Source organism: Loa loa (assembly GCF_000183805.2).
Source record: "Loa loa unplaced genomic scaffold supercont3.209, whole genome shotgun sequence".
NCBI lineage: Eukaryota > Metazoa > Nematoda > Chromadorea > Rhabditida > Onchocercidae > Loa > Loa loa.
Window position 1 is genome coordinate 11,461 of NW_018108389.1, and position 13,809 is coordinate 25,269.

General features: G+C 28.1%; 2 protein-coding genes across 2 annotated transcripts in view; both read left to right on the forward strand.

Annotated features, from left to right (window-relative positions):
- Window positions 1-10,543: 10,543 nt before the first annotated feature.
- Window positions 10,544-11,420, forward strand: LOAG_04144 (hypothetical protein; the record flags this gene model as incomplete). The annotated part of the gene is made up of 3 exons (XM_003139681.1): window positions 10,544-10,654; window positions 10,846-11,025; window positions 11,319-11,420. 3 exons carry the CDS (start codon window positions 10,544-10,546, stop codon window positions 11,418-11,420), a joined length of 393 nt encoding a protein of 130 aa, XP_003139729.1.
- A 1,691-nt stretch (window positions 11,421-13,111) lies between these two features.
- The window catches only part of LOAG_18158 (serine/threonine protein kinase), a gene marked incomplete at its 5' end in the record, with an annotated part of 3,946 nt that continues 3,248 nt past the window's right edge, over window positions 13,112-13,809 (forward strand). Inside the window, 2 exons of the mRNA XM_020450824.1 lie at window positions 13,112-13,261; window positions 13,600-13,716. Of these exons, the coding sequence (XP_020305448.1) occupies window positions 13,112-13,261; window positions 13,600-13,716 (267 nt within the window). The remainder of the gene's footprint in view (window positions 13,262-13,599; window positions 13,717-13,809) is intronic.

The window sequence follows — 13,809 nt, forward strand, 5'->3', positions numbered from 1 at the left end:
AGCTAATACTAATAGGACTTGTCAAAGTTTACCAATAATTAATTATGAAGCTATATTTTAGCACTTAGCACAAACACTGCCATTTTTATATGGTGATAAAAAAGATATGGTATCAATTTTTTTCGAAATTAAATAATGGAATTTGGATTTTTAATTTATATTTTCTTTTCAAATATTGGCTTCCCTTTTTCTCTATTTATTTCTACAAAAGCAACTGGAATTATTCATCCAAAAAATTCCAACGACCCTCTTCTCTGCTTAATATTTATTTCCTTCCCTAATATTGTCTTTTCTGGAAATTACCATATGGTTTCTGCTCCAATTATCACACAATTACCTCATTAAATTATCGATTACTTTCTTATTAACAAATTTTTACGACAAATCTGTGTTGATCTGTTTTATTTACTGATCAATATTCACTCATTTGAGCAAATCCTTTGAGGGATTTACTCAATTTAAAAAAAAAATCTAAACAAAAAAAAATCTAAACAAAAAATTTCAAATCTAAACATTTAAAAAAGAAGTAATAAGAAAGTGGAATTTTTACTTTCTCAAGTATGAGATCATGAAATTGGGATACTTTTTTTCTCATAAATAAAATCCAAATGAATTTCACGTAGATAAGTATATTTAAACGCATTTTACATAAGTAAGATTCACATATACTTTGCATGATTACAGTCCAAATGTCATAATGAAAATTTGTAGCAATAAAAAGAATTCGTTCACAACGAAATTAGGCCATAAAAATGTTTTAATTTCTTCATCATTTGTGGAAATTTCTTGTTTGTTTTTAGCACTATTATTTTATTACACTTCCACTATGTTTTCTGCTTTTTTTTGCACTGCTCTATGACCTTCTTTAATTTGATATGTTCACTGTCACCTCTAATTCATTCCATTGTCACAATCCCAATTATTAACAACTCCCATCTATCTATTTAAATCGTATTCTCAAAATTTAACACCGTCTTATTTTATTTTAAACTGCATACATATGAAGAAATAAAACTAAAAAACGATTGAGGAAATTTGCATTTGCCTTCTTTTTGATGACTTATAAGAGATTTGTGAAGAGTGAAATGAGAGAGGAATTAGTTTACTAAGTAAACATGTCCTGTCCTATTCGTTGTTGTCTTCTTATCTGTCAAATGTGTTTCCTATCAAAACAGTGCAATCTTTTTTCTATCTAACAATTTGTCTCACTCACTTTCAATTATTTCGACGGATAATTGTTGGCTCATATTTTCATCGAGAGATGGAATGTAATTCTTTTCGAACATGCAATTTGATGTTTGATTCAATTTTTTGTCTTTTCATTATTTCAGGAGTTTATTTTGAAATTTATAAGCTTAATTGTTAGCGTCTTATCGTATTATCTTATCTTATGTTTGAACAAAATGGCAACATAACATTTGTCCTTAATTGAATTTAATTGTCATCATTCAAATCGTATTGCAAATATTTGAACAAAATGATGTAACAATATTTTTTTTTAAAATTTCCAACATTTTAAACAAATTTCGAAGAAACTGTAACTTTTCTGAATAATTTGGGCTGGTTAAATCATTAGCATTTTATCTAATTAATGTATTTATATCATGAATTTCCTTCTCAGGAAGCTCATCTATTTGGCAACTATGATATCACTATTACTTCTTGGAACATGAATATTTCAAATTTTTATTAGAGTATTAGAAAAGAAATATTGTTTGATGGATAGATTTAAAATTTTCTTCCAAACAATAAGTTGACATCACAGTTTACTAACGCCGATGAATGTTTTCCGAATCCGGATTTAGTAAACGATAAATCGGTTTTTTTTCTTTGTTAATGATATTTGCTTGCTTCATTGTAATCGTTCGTTTTGATTTAAATATTATTGATTCGTTATGCTTACTATTCATGTTTTTTGTGTTATTTATTACTCCTTTTACTTAATAGAAGTTTGATAATTGAGTTAACAAATAACTGAAAATAACAAATAATATAAGCCCATTTTGTTCGCTTTATAAATTTTGCTTGATTCCATTTTTTCTTTTTTATTCCTAAAACCCTTACCGGATCAGGAATCTTTTAACAGAAGGCCGATTTCAGATCCGACAATTGAATATGCAAAGTCTCTTTGACCTTCTTGTACATAAAATTTGCTTTTTTATCGAAGAGAAAAGAATAAGTAGTAAATATACCGTAATGTTTTAATGACCAAAAAGATTCGTCCGCTAAAAATACAATCAAAATGATCGACTTCCTTTGGTACTTTCTGTAATTCAAAAAAAAAAAACAAAAAATAAGGCAGAGTAAGATTTTATTACAATTTCAAACATCATAGGTCATGGTCATCGGAATGTTCAAATTGACAAGTTCATTTGATTAATCCAAACTTTTTCATTTTTTTCCCTCATAAAATCTTATTATAATAATAATAATAATTATTATTATTATTAATTATTAATCATTATTATTATTTTTTAATTGTTCGTCATCATCGTCGTCATCCTTATTTTCATCAATAATTCTATTTTCATCAATAATTCTTATTTTGGCTTATAAAGATTATAATCAAAGTAGACATAAATAAATCTATTTTCTTCTCGATAACGAACAAAGAGAAAATATTGTTGTATTGCCATCAAAGAGAGGAAAAAAATTGTCTCACAAACAATTTATTCATTGACGCAAATTTTCTATGGTGGGAACGTCCTTCGACACAATTGACCGAATCGATGACTCTTTCCTCGCCATTTGTCCCCATTTATACCATATATTTACTATAAATTTTTAATTATTATACTTAATCCTTTTTTTGAAGTAAATGGAATAAAAGAAGAAAATTTAATTCGTTTTTAATTTTGATATAATTATTTTTGTCATTCATAAAATGGCATTTTTGTTTTTCGATTCAGTACAATATTTGACAATAATTTTTCCCTTCGCTAACTGTTGTTGAATTTTAGCACCAAATATAATAGCAGAATAATAATTTGTGATCTTTTTTTTCCATTCGTTTTTTTAATTAATTCGTTAAAAAGCATTTGGAAATCTGTTTTATTTCGGAATTATATGGATTAAAAATGGAGTAGTAAAATAGAACGGATATTAAACTGAAATAAACGAAACTGAATTAAACATGAGTGACCTAAATTTAGTTTAATTGAGGTAAAATTTGAAGGATTTCAATTACATGGTTTAATTGAGCTGAATTAAATTGAGTTCAGATAACAATATTTTCTTCGTGTTTGTTTGCATCTTCCCTTTCCGGTTTTTATTAGTTAAAGTTTTCAGTTTGCGCTAACATCAGCAAATGATCTTTTCCGGAAAAAATTATAATTTTTTTTAAATTTTTATTTGTTGCTTTTATAAGATCGGGCGCGGTCGAGATTTAGCAATACCTGAGCTACATCAATTCATAATGGCAATTGTAAATTTTAAAGCAATTCAGCAAAAGAATTGTGTTAAAAAAACAATTTGTTACGATCAGTGAGGGATTTAGAATAGGAACGATTGCTGAAAATCCGGAATTTATCCATCAGTTGAAGACTTTGAACGACCGGAATTGTTCTTAAAATTTACAGTTTCATAGAGATGAAATTAACCTTAATTTTTAAATAATATTTCTGCTGGAATGATTGACTAAAATTGACTTTTTTTCTTCTAAAATCCATCCATCAATAGAAGAAAAAGACTGAAATTAACCATGAAACTTGCAATTGTGTAGAAATGGAATTAACTTTGATTCGTACACGGTAATTTTGCCGGAATCGGTTGGAAAAATTTTTCTATTTTCTTTCAAATGATAACGCATATATTAACATCGGTAATGGTAAGTTTTAAACATATTTAAGTGCCTTTTAAAAATACTTTCACTCTTTTTATCAAAAGAGGCAAGTAATGTAAATGATAATAGTAATGTCTTTGTGACAAAGTGTTTAAAAAAAAATCAAAAATTTAAAAATTAGATTTGGACTTTAAACATACTTTATTTTTGAAATTTATTTTATACTCGCTTAGAAATGAGGAAGATTTTTGCAAAATTGTCAAAAATTTCTCCAGCATATAAATTATTTGGTTTTGATTTTATTTTGCATTTGAGCCAAGAATCTTAGGATGTGCATTAAAACAATTACCATAAATTGTTGGTCGGTTGTTTTATGTTCAGACGATCGATGCAGACAGTTTTATGTTGAAACACAAATAGGTTCAATTTCCAACATTAATCTTCTCCATCTTTCATCTCTTCCTTCTGTTTTTACTTCAATAGTTTAAAATTTGATATTAAATAAACCAAAAAAAGGAATGGTAATAATTAATTTCTTTTGATTTAATTTCTATAAAAAACATCACTCATTCTTTACTTTTCGCCATCATACATCTTTTCATTTACATTTCTAATTTATACTTTTGACTTTTCGTTCAAACAAAAAATAACCTTAAAGTTTTAATTTTTACATTTTCATCCACTCTGTATGTTTTTATCTATCGCTACTAATGAATGAATCTTCGCTAAAATTAATTAACAAATTTGAGCAAAGATAAAAGGATCAGAAATAATGTTTGGTTACACAAAATAAATAGAATAAAAATAAAATTAATTTGAATGGCATCAAAGATGATAAGTTAGTGGTGATGCCAATGAAATCGATTAATCAGAAAAAAGCTAATGACAAAGGAACTATTTGACAAAAGTTCTTTTTTATCTAAGAATTTAATATTTTAAAGAATTTGCCAATTACACATGTTTAGCTTATTAGTTTTTGTGTATGCATTCATGTGTAATACACAGCTGGTCACTATGTGAACTATTTCCATATTTCCTATTGAGACCACTCATTGGTCACTCTGTTTGTAATAATCTTTAACATATTTAATTGAGGAGCAAAGAACTACTTAATGTTGAAATAATCAAAAAAGTGCGAATCAGAATTAATGACGCAGTTACACTGATAACAATAGATTAAAGCTTATCAGTTATGAAAGCAATAACATATTTCTTGACTTGAGCGCAAAAACAAGTAAATAACTTTATAGCCCAGTTGGGATGTCCATATGGCTCAGATGCTTAAAATGGCAAGTACTTATGGGAAGAACATGGTTTAATTACGGGTAAAAGTATACTAGATGTTTGACAAATGTAATTCATCAGTTTACTCTACCATAATTCCGAAGATAATATCCAAATGCTACCGTCTGTCTGACCATATTTTTGTCTGACCGTATTCCCAAATAACAACTTTTTCAACTGTCCACTCTTCAATGAAGAAAATTGACCAATAATTTATTGATCAAACAGTATTTTTCATTCAGAACTGAAATTGCAGGGTAAAAACAAATTTTATGCGGAATTTTTTTTTAAAACTTGTAAGAAAAATGAAAAATTGAGAAAAGAAGTAAGGAAAGAGTGATTAAAAATTGTTTTCGCATAATTTATTGTTTTGATGCTACGATTAATTCGCACTTTTTCCCCAAATTTTCAATCCTTTTTTTACTTTTTTCCATGAAATTCGAGCAATTTTAACGAATTATCATTAATTATAACCTGTGCTCCACTCTTAAATCTCTTATCTAAATGAGTCACAAAATTTGAAAGTTATCTGTAAGAATTTCACATCAATATCATGACTACAATTAAGTTTAACGCGGTATTTGTCATTTGCTGACAAAGAGCTTTATTTCAGTTGTTATTCTCAAAGTAACACTAATTTTCAATTTCAAGATACTACCTTCGAGTAGTCATGACTAAAACTTACTTAAGTTTCCCTTTGATCCCTGCATCTTTGGTTAAAATGTTTTTAAATTCCTAATTTTTACCTTAATTATAATTCTTAATAGCGTTCAGGAGGAGAATTCTGTTTTTCGCCATGTTTGATAACACAAATCATTAAGCATAAGAATGTTTAAGGCTTGTTAAACTTCCCCTTTGGCTCTTCATCCATTACTAAATAGATTCACATAAGATTAATGATCCTCTTCACTTCTCAAAAACTGCAAATTCTTATTTCTTAAATTATGTAAAGTATTCAAAAATTCCTACATTCATTAAGTGGAAGGGAAGTTCACTTCAACTCCTTTTCTTGACCTTTATCTCTTCACCCACAATGATGTTCCGAAATTATCACGTGAAACATTTCATTTCACGTGAAATACTTCATTTCACCTGAAAACATTTCATTTTTTCCCTTTCTGTGTTTTAATAATGTTCGGTTAAATTACCACATTTCAACACTTTTGTAATATTAATTTTCCTGTTTACAAATGATTGCCAAAAAAAGATTTGTCGATATTAAAAGTACTTCCAAACAACAAATACGATTCATTTTCTTTTGATTCATTTGTTGCACATAGCAGTAGTAGTAGTAGTAGTAGTAGGAGTATAGTCAGAAATATTCGAAGTATTACTTATGCTTCCATTAATTAATGAAATTCGATGACCGGATATTGCCAATTAATATTAATGAAATTCCCGACATTAGTCATTGTTCTACGCAATCACTTTTTTTGGAATTAAAAAAAAACATTTTGAGAGGGACATTCAATTTAATCTAAAATCATCGAAATGCATTGGGATACTTTGTAAAATAAGAATTTACAAAAAATTCAAGGAAAAACGGAGTTTCATTGGTATTCTGAAAGTATTTTTCCGGCGACATCTGTTGCTGAACTTTCTTTTTTAAAATGAAAAAATGAAAGCTGTGACGAGAGTTTAGCTTGAGTGATTTGAAATATTTCCGTATTTTACTTATAAATAAAAGATCTATTAGTGATTTGTATATATCTTGAAAATGACTTTTTAATAATATATCAATAGTTTTTTACTATTTCAAATGACAAAAATTTCAATTGATAAGAAACTTTAAGTCTTTACAATTAAATTTAAACATATTTTCATTATCAGTAGCCTACAATAATCAATACATTTTCTCACTGTCATTTCTCGTCATTCTCACTCATGCAGTTGTTGATACTTTTATTGTGATGGTGACTACTGGATGCGGTTGTTTTCCCAGAAGGACATATTTAAGGAAGCTGAGATTTTAATGTCACCATTATTAGATTCTTTAATCAAAAAAGAAGAAATTTCAGCAGTATCTTCCATCCATTTTCAATTGTTTACTTATTGTTAATAGCATTTGCTTGTCAATATTATTGCTCATATTGGTATCGTTTTTGTAAACCGATTGTATTAGGAAATATCCCGCATATACAATCGAAAAAATGATGTGAAATAAAGCAATTTAAATTAATTTCATTTTGCTATTTACTCTTTTTCCTTGAATACTAATAATAAATGAATCCTTTCCGATTACTATTGTGAAATTTTGATTAGAGACTTGATTGGATTGGTCTAGTCTAGTTTTGTGCTTTCCTTCCATTGTTTCTCCCAAAACCAATCCATTCTAAATTTTATCTCACCTTAATTCTTCCATTTATTTTTTGTCATCACTTTAGTCTAGCAACTTTGCAAACATTAACAACCTCATCTTATAACCTTGAAAACATTGAGAACATAAGCAATTTTCTATTCAGATGGCGATTACTTCCATTGCTTGGGAAAATAGCAAGTATATAATTTAATTTATACTAATTACATGCAAGCAATTTGCGCACTGTGTTATTTGCTTATTCTGATCAGCTACTTCAATTAGAGCTTCGAAACAGACAAATTTTGAGAACAATTTATTGAAATAGTGCTTTTACAGATGTCGTTATAGTAGTAGCACTAGTGACAAATGCATTCATTAATAGTATTGTTAATAATATTGCTGACATTTTCTTTTTTCATGATAGTTGTTGAAATTTTTTATTATTATTATTATTATTTTTATTGCTATCATTACTTTAATCTTATTTTTTATTACTATTGTTGTTATATCGCTCCGTTTATTGATTTTCTCTTTTCTCTTCCTTTTTTTTATTTCATCACAACTTTTGCTGCAATCATTACCAGATATTAATCGCCATATTTACTTAGGAATTGCTTCTTCTGTTTTCCCCTCTTCAAAAATCCATAATTTCTGTTTTTACCACAATTATTTTTCTGCTGTTATTTCCCTTTATTTACTTTTCCTAAAATTTTTTCGAAATTAAATGATGAAATCATTTTTTCCATTTCAAAAGGAAAGTTTTACCAAAAAAAATTTTTCATATCCATATACAACGCAATAAAATGCCACAATCCATATTGAATGGACACCAATTCCAACAGTTGTTTACCGTATTGCTACTACTACTACTACCGCGTATTTATTGATTTCCCCGAATATTCTCATACCTTGAATTTACAAGTGTGTGTATAAATTATGTGCATATAAGTTATGTATGTATAAGTTATGTATATAAGTTGTATATAAGTTATATTATAAGTATAATTTATAAGTTCGAATATCCTTCCACCTTTACTTACTGTGCTTCACCCTCTCTTATGACTGAATTTTCATATAAACCAAAATTGAAGACCTCCTTGTCGATTTCCAAATTCTATCGTTTATACTTGCTGGCATAGAAGAAATTCTATTCTACTTCATTTTGTTTTCATCATAAAGTTTTTTTCTTTGAACTCGATTAAATCACGAAATGATTGTGATTGATAAACGATTCAATTTAGTTTTTAATCGTTGCATATCAGGTCGTTTATTCAATTGTTGTTTATCACGAAGTTATTCTTGCTCAGTACTTTGTTAAAGTAAGTAAAAAGTAACAATACCACTTGTTTTAAATCATTTCTACATGGCAGTCCATTCACTACTTTCCCGAGTTTTCCCTTGCACTGGTTTTTTTAAGCCCATGTTTGCCGCTTCCCCGAGTAACATTTTCACTAGCTTTTAAATTTGGAACTTGAAATACTGATTTAAATTTGGAGTTGGTAATTATCTATCCACAATTCCCCATCTTATCCCAATATTCTGTATATTACTTATTTATCTGTTTGTTAGAAATGCTTGTACATTAGAAAATTTCTTTCTGTAGTGAAGCCATTTCAACAATTTCCATTAATCAAAATTTCTTCAAATAAATGGATTATTAGTTTAATGAAAGTATTCCTTCCATTGCTACTTTAAAAAAAAGAAAAAAATATTATCTTTATTTGGAAAGAAATGGAAAGGAAGACATAATTATATGGTACGAATTTCTTGGCAGCAAAAATTTCATTAAATTATGATCAACTAATTAATTGGATCTAGCAAATTTTTCTCTATTTGAAAGTTACAACAATTTTGAATTTTCAAGCACAATTTCACAATACCTTTAAAAGTTATATCATTGCATTCAATATCGTATCAACTGGCTAGATAATACTGTGACCTTGAAAAACGAATGCACTAAAAAGGTCATTTTCATGTAACAATAGTAATATTCAGATTCTATTTCCTTCTTTTTATTTTTCGATTTCCAGTTTTTCTCAATTTTCCTAGTTGTTTGTTGCAAATTTGATATGCTTGTGAACAATACTTGATTGAATATTATCTGCGTAATCAGTCTTTCCTGCCACGATTTGATAAATAATAACGATTCTCGAACGATATTACATAGCTATGGCATGATCCAATGTCAGGAATAAATGATCTGGGCTATTGATAGCGTAATCAGTCTAAGCGTATTAAATGATATCATTGTAACATTCTTACTAGTGCTAGTAAAGGAATTTCCAAATAGCGTGTAAATTTTAATTAAGTTAATAGTTGTAATACATTTGATAAATAAGTTACTAATTCATCAAAAGCAATATTTTTTCGAATATAATCTATTTAATCAATCGTTCCTACTGCGACATGATAAGTTGCAGAGATTCTGGAATAATGGTACAGTACAGTACAAGAAGTTTATATATTTATTCAAAATTTAGAAACTTTTAGAGTTTTTTACTTATCGGACTTCTTCTTGGAGAAATATTGCATATTTAGTATTATTCAACTGGAAATTCTGATTTTTGTGCTTTTCCCTTTTGATTTCTTTAAATTCGAAGAGAAGAATTGTTGAGATGATTAAATTTATCATCGTCAACTCATTTCAATAATAATTAGAAAAGTTGAGATATAGTAATGGATATATGGATATATATATATCTCTAACAATGAATATGGTTCGTTCGGGATTAGCTGTTTAACCTGAATAGGCTTACGCGGAAATTGGTATATTTAAATTTTATGTTGTATAAAAGTATTTATTGCAATCAATATTTAGCTCAATTATCAAACATCACTAAATTTTTTAATTATGCTTAATCATTTGTTTATGATAATTAATGCGTTGGTTACGAAAATTGAGGATGTTTCTTGTTTTACCAATTCAGTTGAGTAATTGTTAATTAAAACTGACACTAATGTAATTATTGCTAATTAAAACTGACAACAGTACAATCAATATAATTAATGTGTATTATTCACCTCCCTTATGTCAACGTTGATAATTAGCTGATTCCTGCAAAAATATTAAAATATTTTGTTACAAATTAAAAATTCTCAAAAATTCCCATTTTATTGCAGATATTATCCGTATTAGTGATAATATAATAATTCTTAGCAGTAAATAGTGACATAAATAAATGGCAGCAGTACGTGATTCGTTGTGTAATATGGAACCGGTACAAATTCCAAGGCCACAAATTTCCGGTTTACAATTTATTCCAACGAGAGGTCGATTGGGATTCTATGCGGTTTAATCGTTTTTCTTTTTCATAATCATTTTATTGTATTTTGTCGCATATTAAATTTTCTCAGTTATTTGCTAACTTATAACTGAAACTGATCCAATTTATTTATTAATAAATTTTAAAGAAAAGATGGATATATGTATATGATAGTTTAAATATTGTTAACTTTTTTTTATGAATTTTGAATTTTATAGACTATTCGTCGTGATGGAGAAAAATATGGTGTGGGAATGAAGCCGATCGGACCACGAAGACCAGTTCTTTCGGATGGCTTATTTACTTATGACAGTAATATCTCGAAGTCATCAAATCCCATAACAGATGAGGCTGGGAAGAAACAGAATATGAAATCGTCATCAGAACAAGTAAAACAAGTACTTTGCCTATTCAACTCGATTCTAATTAATTTTCATTTAAGCTTCAGGTTTCATTTCTTTAAATTAGGGCGATGATGTTTGATAAAATAATCAATTGATTTCGAACAGTCGAATTGTGAAATCACTGTTAAATCATTTTTGGTAAATAAAATATTTCGACTATTCTTGTTTTATCGATACCAACTCATTTCAATTCAACTGCGATGATTTAACATCTGATAGATTAAAATGATTGAAGTGTTCATTTCAACCATTTGTAATAATCAAAATGGTATGATATTTTGTTACAGGATTTGCAATCAGTAAAACTATCGAGTTTAACAGCAAACACCTCCAAGCCAGTATCACTTCCAGCACTGGATAACAAAAAAACTAGTTTGAATAAGCAATGAAACGATAATTTATAATGATGAACTTTCTATGATTGGTAAATATTTCGTGATCAATTGAATGAGCTGAATGCATATTATGAAAAAGTGCAAAAATATTCTTTTCTTTTTTGCATTCATTTGACATTTAATAATGGAATTGACGACAGAATTAAATGGAAATCATAATCAAAATTCACAACTTTCATACTAATTTTGCAAATTTTTAGCTAACAGTAATTGGGAAAAAGAAACAAGTGACAGTTCGATCCTTATTATTTATCGAATAACTTTTAGCCTTTATTACCAGAGAAGCCACTGCTTATTTGTAAACAATTCGACTGCTCCAATAATTATGTCCCTTACCTTCTTGTTTTTTGTATTTTATTTTAAAAACTTCATAAAATGTTGAAATTTTCGTTCGAAATTGAGAAAATTCACTTTTTATTCTTTATGAGCAATAAATCGATTTAGAAATTCCTTAACTAATTTCAACACAATACTGAACTTTAAAAGAGCAAAAAAAGTGTTTGCAATTTCATCTACTGTGAATATTAAAAATAAAATCTGCATCACCAGTTTGAATAGATATCATTCATTTGATAAAGTGCTTTTTTAATTCTGTCTTCTGTTTTTTTGAAATGTTTATATTCGGGTGGTTACCGCAATTATGAGTAATAGTTGTCCTCTGCAATGACATCGATGACGAATTTCAACAGTTCTGATTTCATTTGCTGCTTTTTTCCCTACATATGTTCGAATAAAGTTTTGCAAGATAATATTTTACCTTTTAAATAGGTAGTCTTGTAAATTAAACGAGTTTTTATCCTACAATTCATAGATAATGATGGAGTAGTCATGCATTATTTCTATATTTTTTGATTCCTTTTTACTCTATTTTTGAACCTAAAATAGATAAGTAATTCGACACACCGTTTGTAAGGCTTTACGTAAAAAAAAAAAAAAACATACGTGAGGAGAAGTGCAAAAGTGATATCGTACAGAATGTCTTTTGTCTGTCATTTAATACCAAACGTTTTTCTTTAACAAATGATTCCAGTGAATGCTTAGAATATGACGTACGTGAGAACGTGCACTGTATTCATAAAGGAGTTAGAAGGTTCATTTACTGACATGAGAAAGTTTGGAAGACAGATGACTTGTTTATATTTACATTTATGCAAATTTCACTAAATCGTATAAATAATTTTGCTTTACATTTATTTGCTATTGTTTATTCATGAAAAATCAATGGTGCGTTTGTTTGACACTTTGAACAATTAAATTTTGATTTTAAAATAGTCACTGTAATTTCCATGATAAATTATCGCATCGTATTCCTGGAATGATTAGAGCTGTTAGATTACTTTATCAAGTGTTACGATGATTAAATTGTTATAATCACTGTATTCAAAATTCCCCATCCCAGCGATTACCGTTCTATATTGCTTATTTGTTTCACAATCATTTCGATTCATTTAGATGGAAACCTCCTGTACATTAAAAAAACTACATTGACTTTTTTAATAAAACATGATTGTCATCTAATGTCGTTATAATGTCGTCTAATGTCGTTATAATCGTCTAATGTCGTCACTTCGTTACCCAATCAATGTACAAAGCTTATCAGTCAACTCATCATACATTTTGTATAAATAAAATTTCTGAAAGTAAGGGGGCGAAGACATGTTAACAGTTCTCTGTATTGCAGTATGATGAGCAAAACAAATCCGTTAGCAATTCGATTAGCACCTGGAACAATTATCGAGGGACGCTTTTTGTTCGAAACATTATCAGTGGGTCGTTACAGTACCGTATTTAAAGTTGAAGATAAACTTGATAGTCGTCAGAAATATTGCATAAAGGTTTTGCAAAAAATTCACTTCCTTCTGTAAATTTTATAAAAAAAATTAGAATTTAGAATATGATGGTTACAAATCAAAATTTAGTTTACTTATAGTCATTCAAAAACGGCAAAAAATTTAACTATCAATCCAAGTAAACCGGGTAAAGTGATATTGTTTTGGACAGTATTTGAACTTAATATGGTCATTTCTCCAAATTACGTATATTAAAATTTACCTATCACAGTTTTAAAAATGTGCAAAGAGTAGGAATATTATATGAGATCGTTGCTATTAAACAAAAAGAAAAGTTTTTGAAAAAGTCCTGATCTCTGATTGTTGAAATTGATCTTCGCTAGATAGAATACGATCGAGGACCGAAAATTAATTATCTGCATCAAGAAATCGCTGTGTTGCATAAATTAGAAACACGTGGATATATGGCTAGACTGTATTATTGTGAACGTTGTAAACCGGTAAGATTCGATAACTGACAGTAAAATCTGAAAGTATTAAGAAAGCTTGTTGCCAAATCAAAGATGAATTGAAGAAATGATAGAACAAGAAAT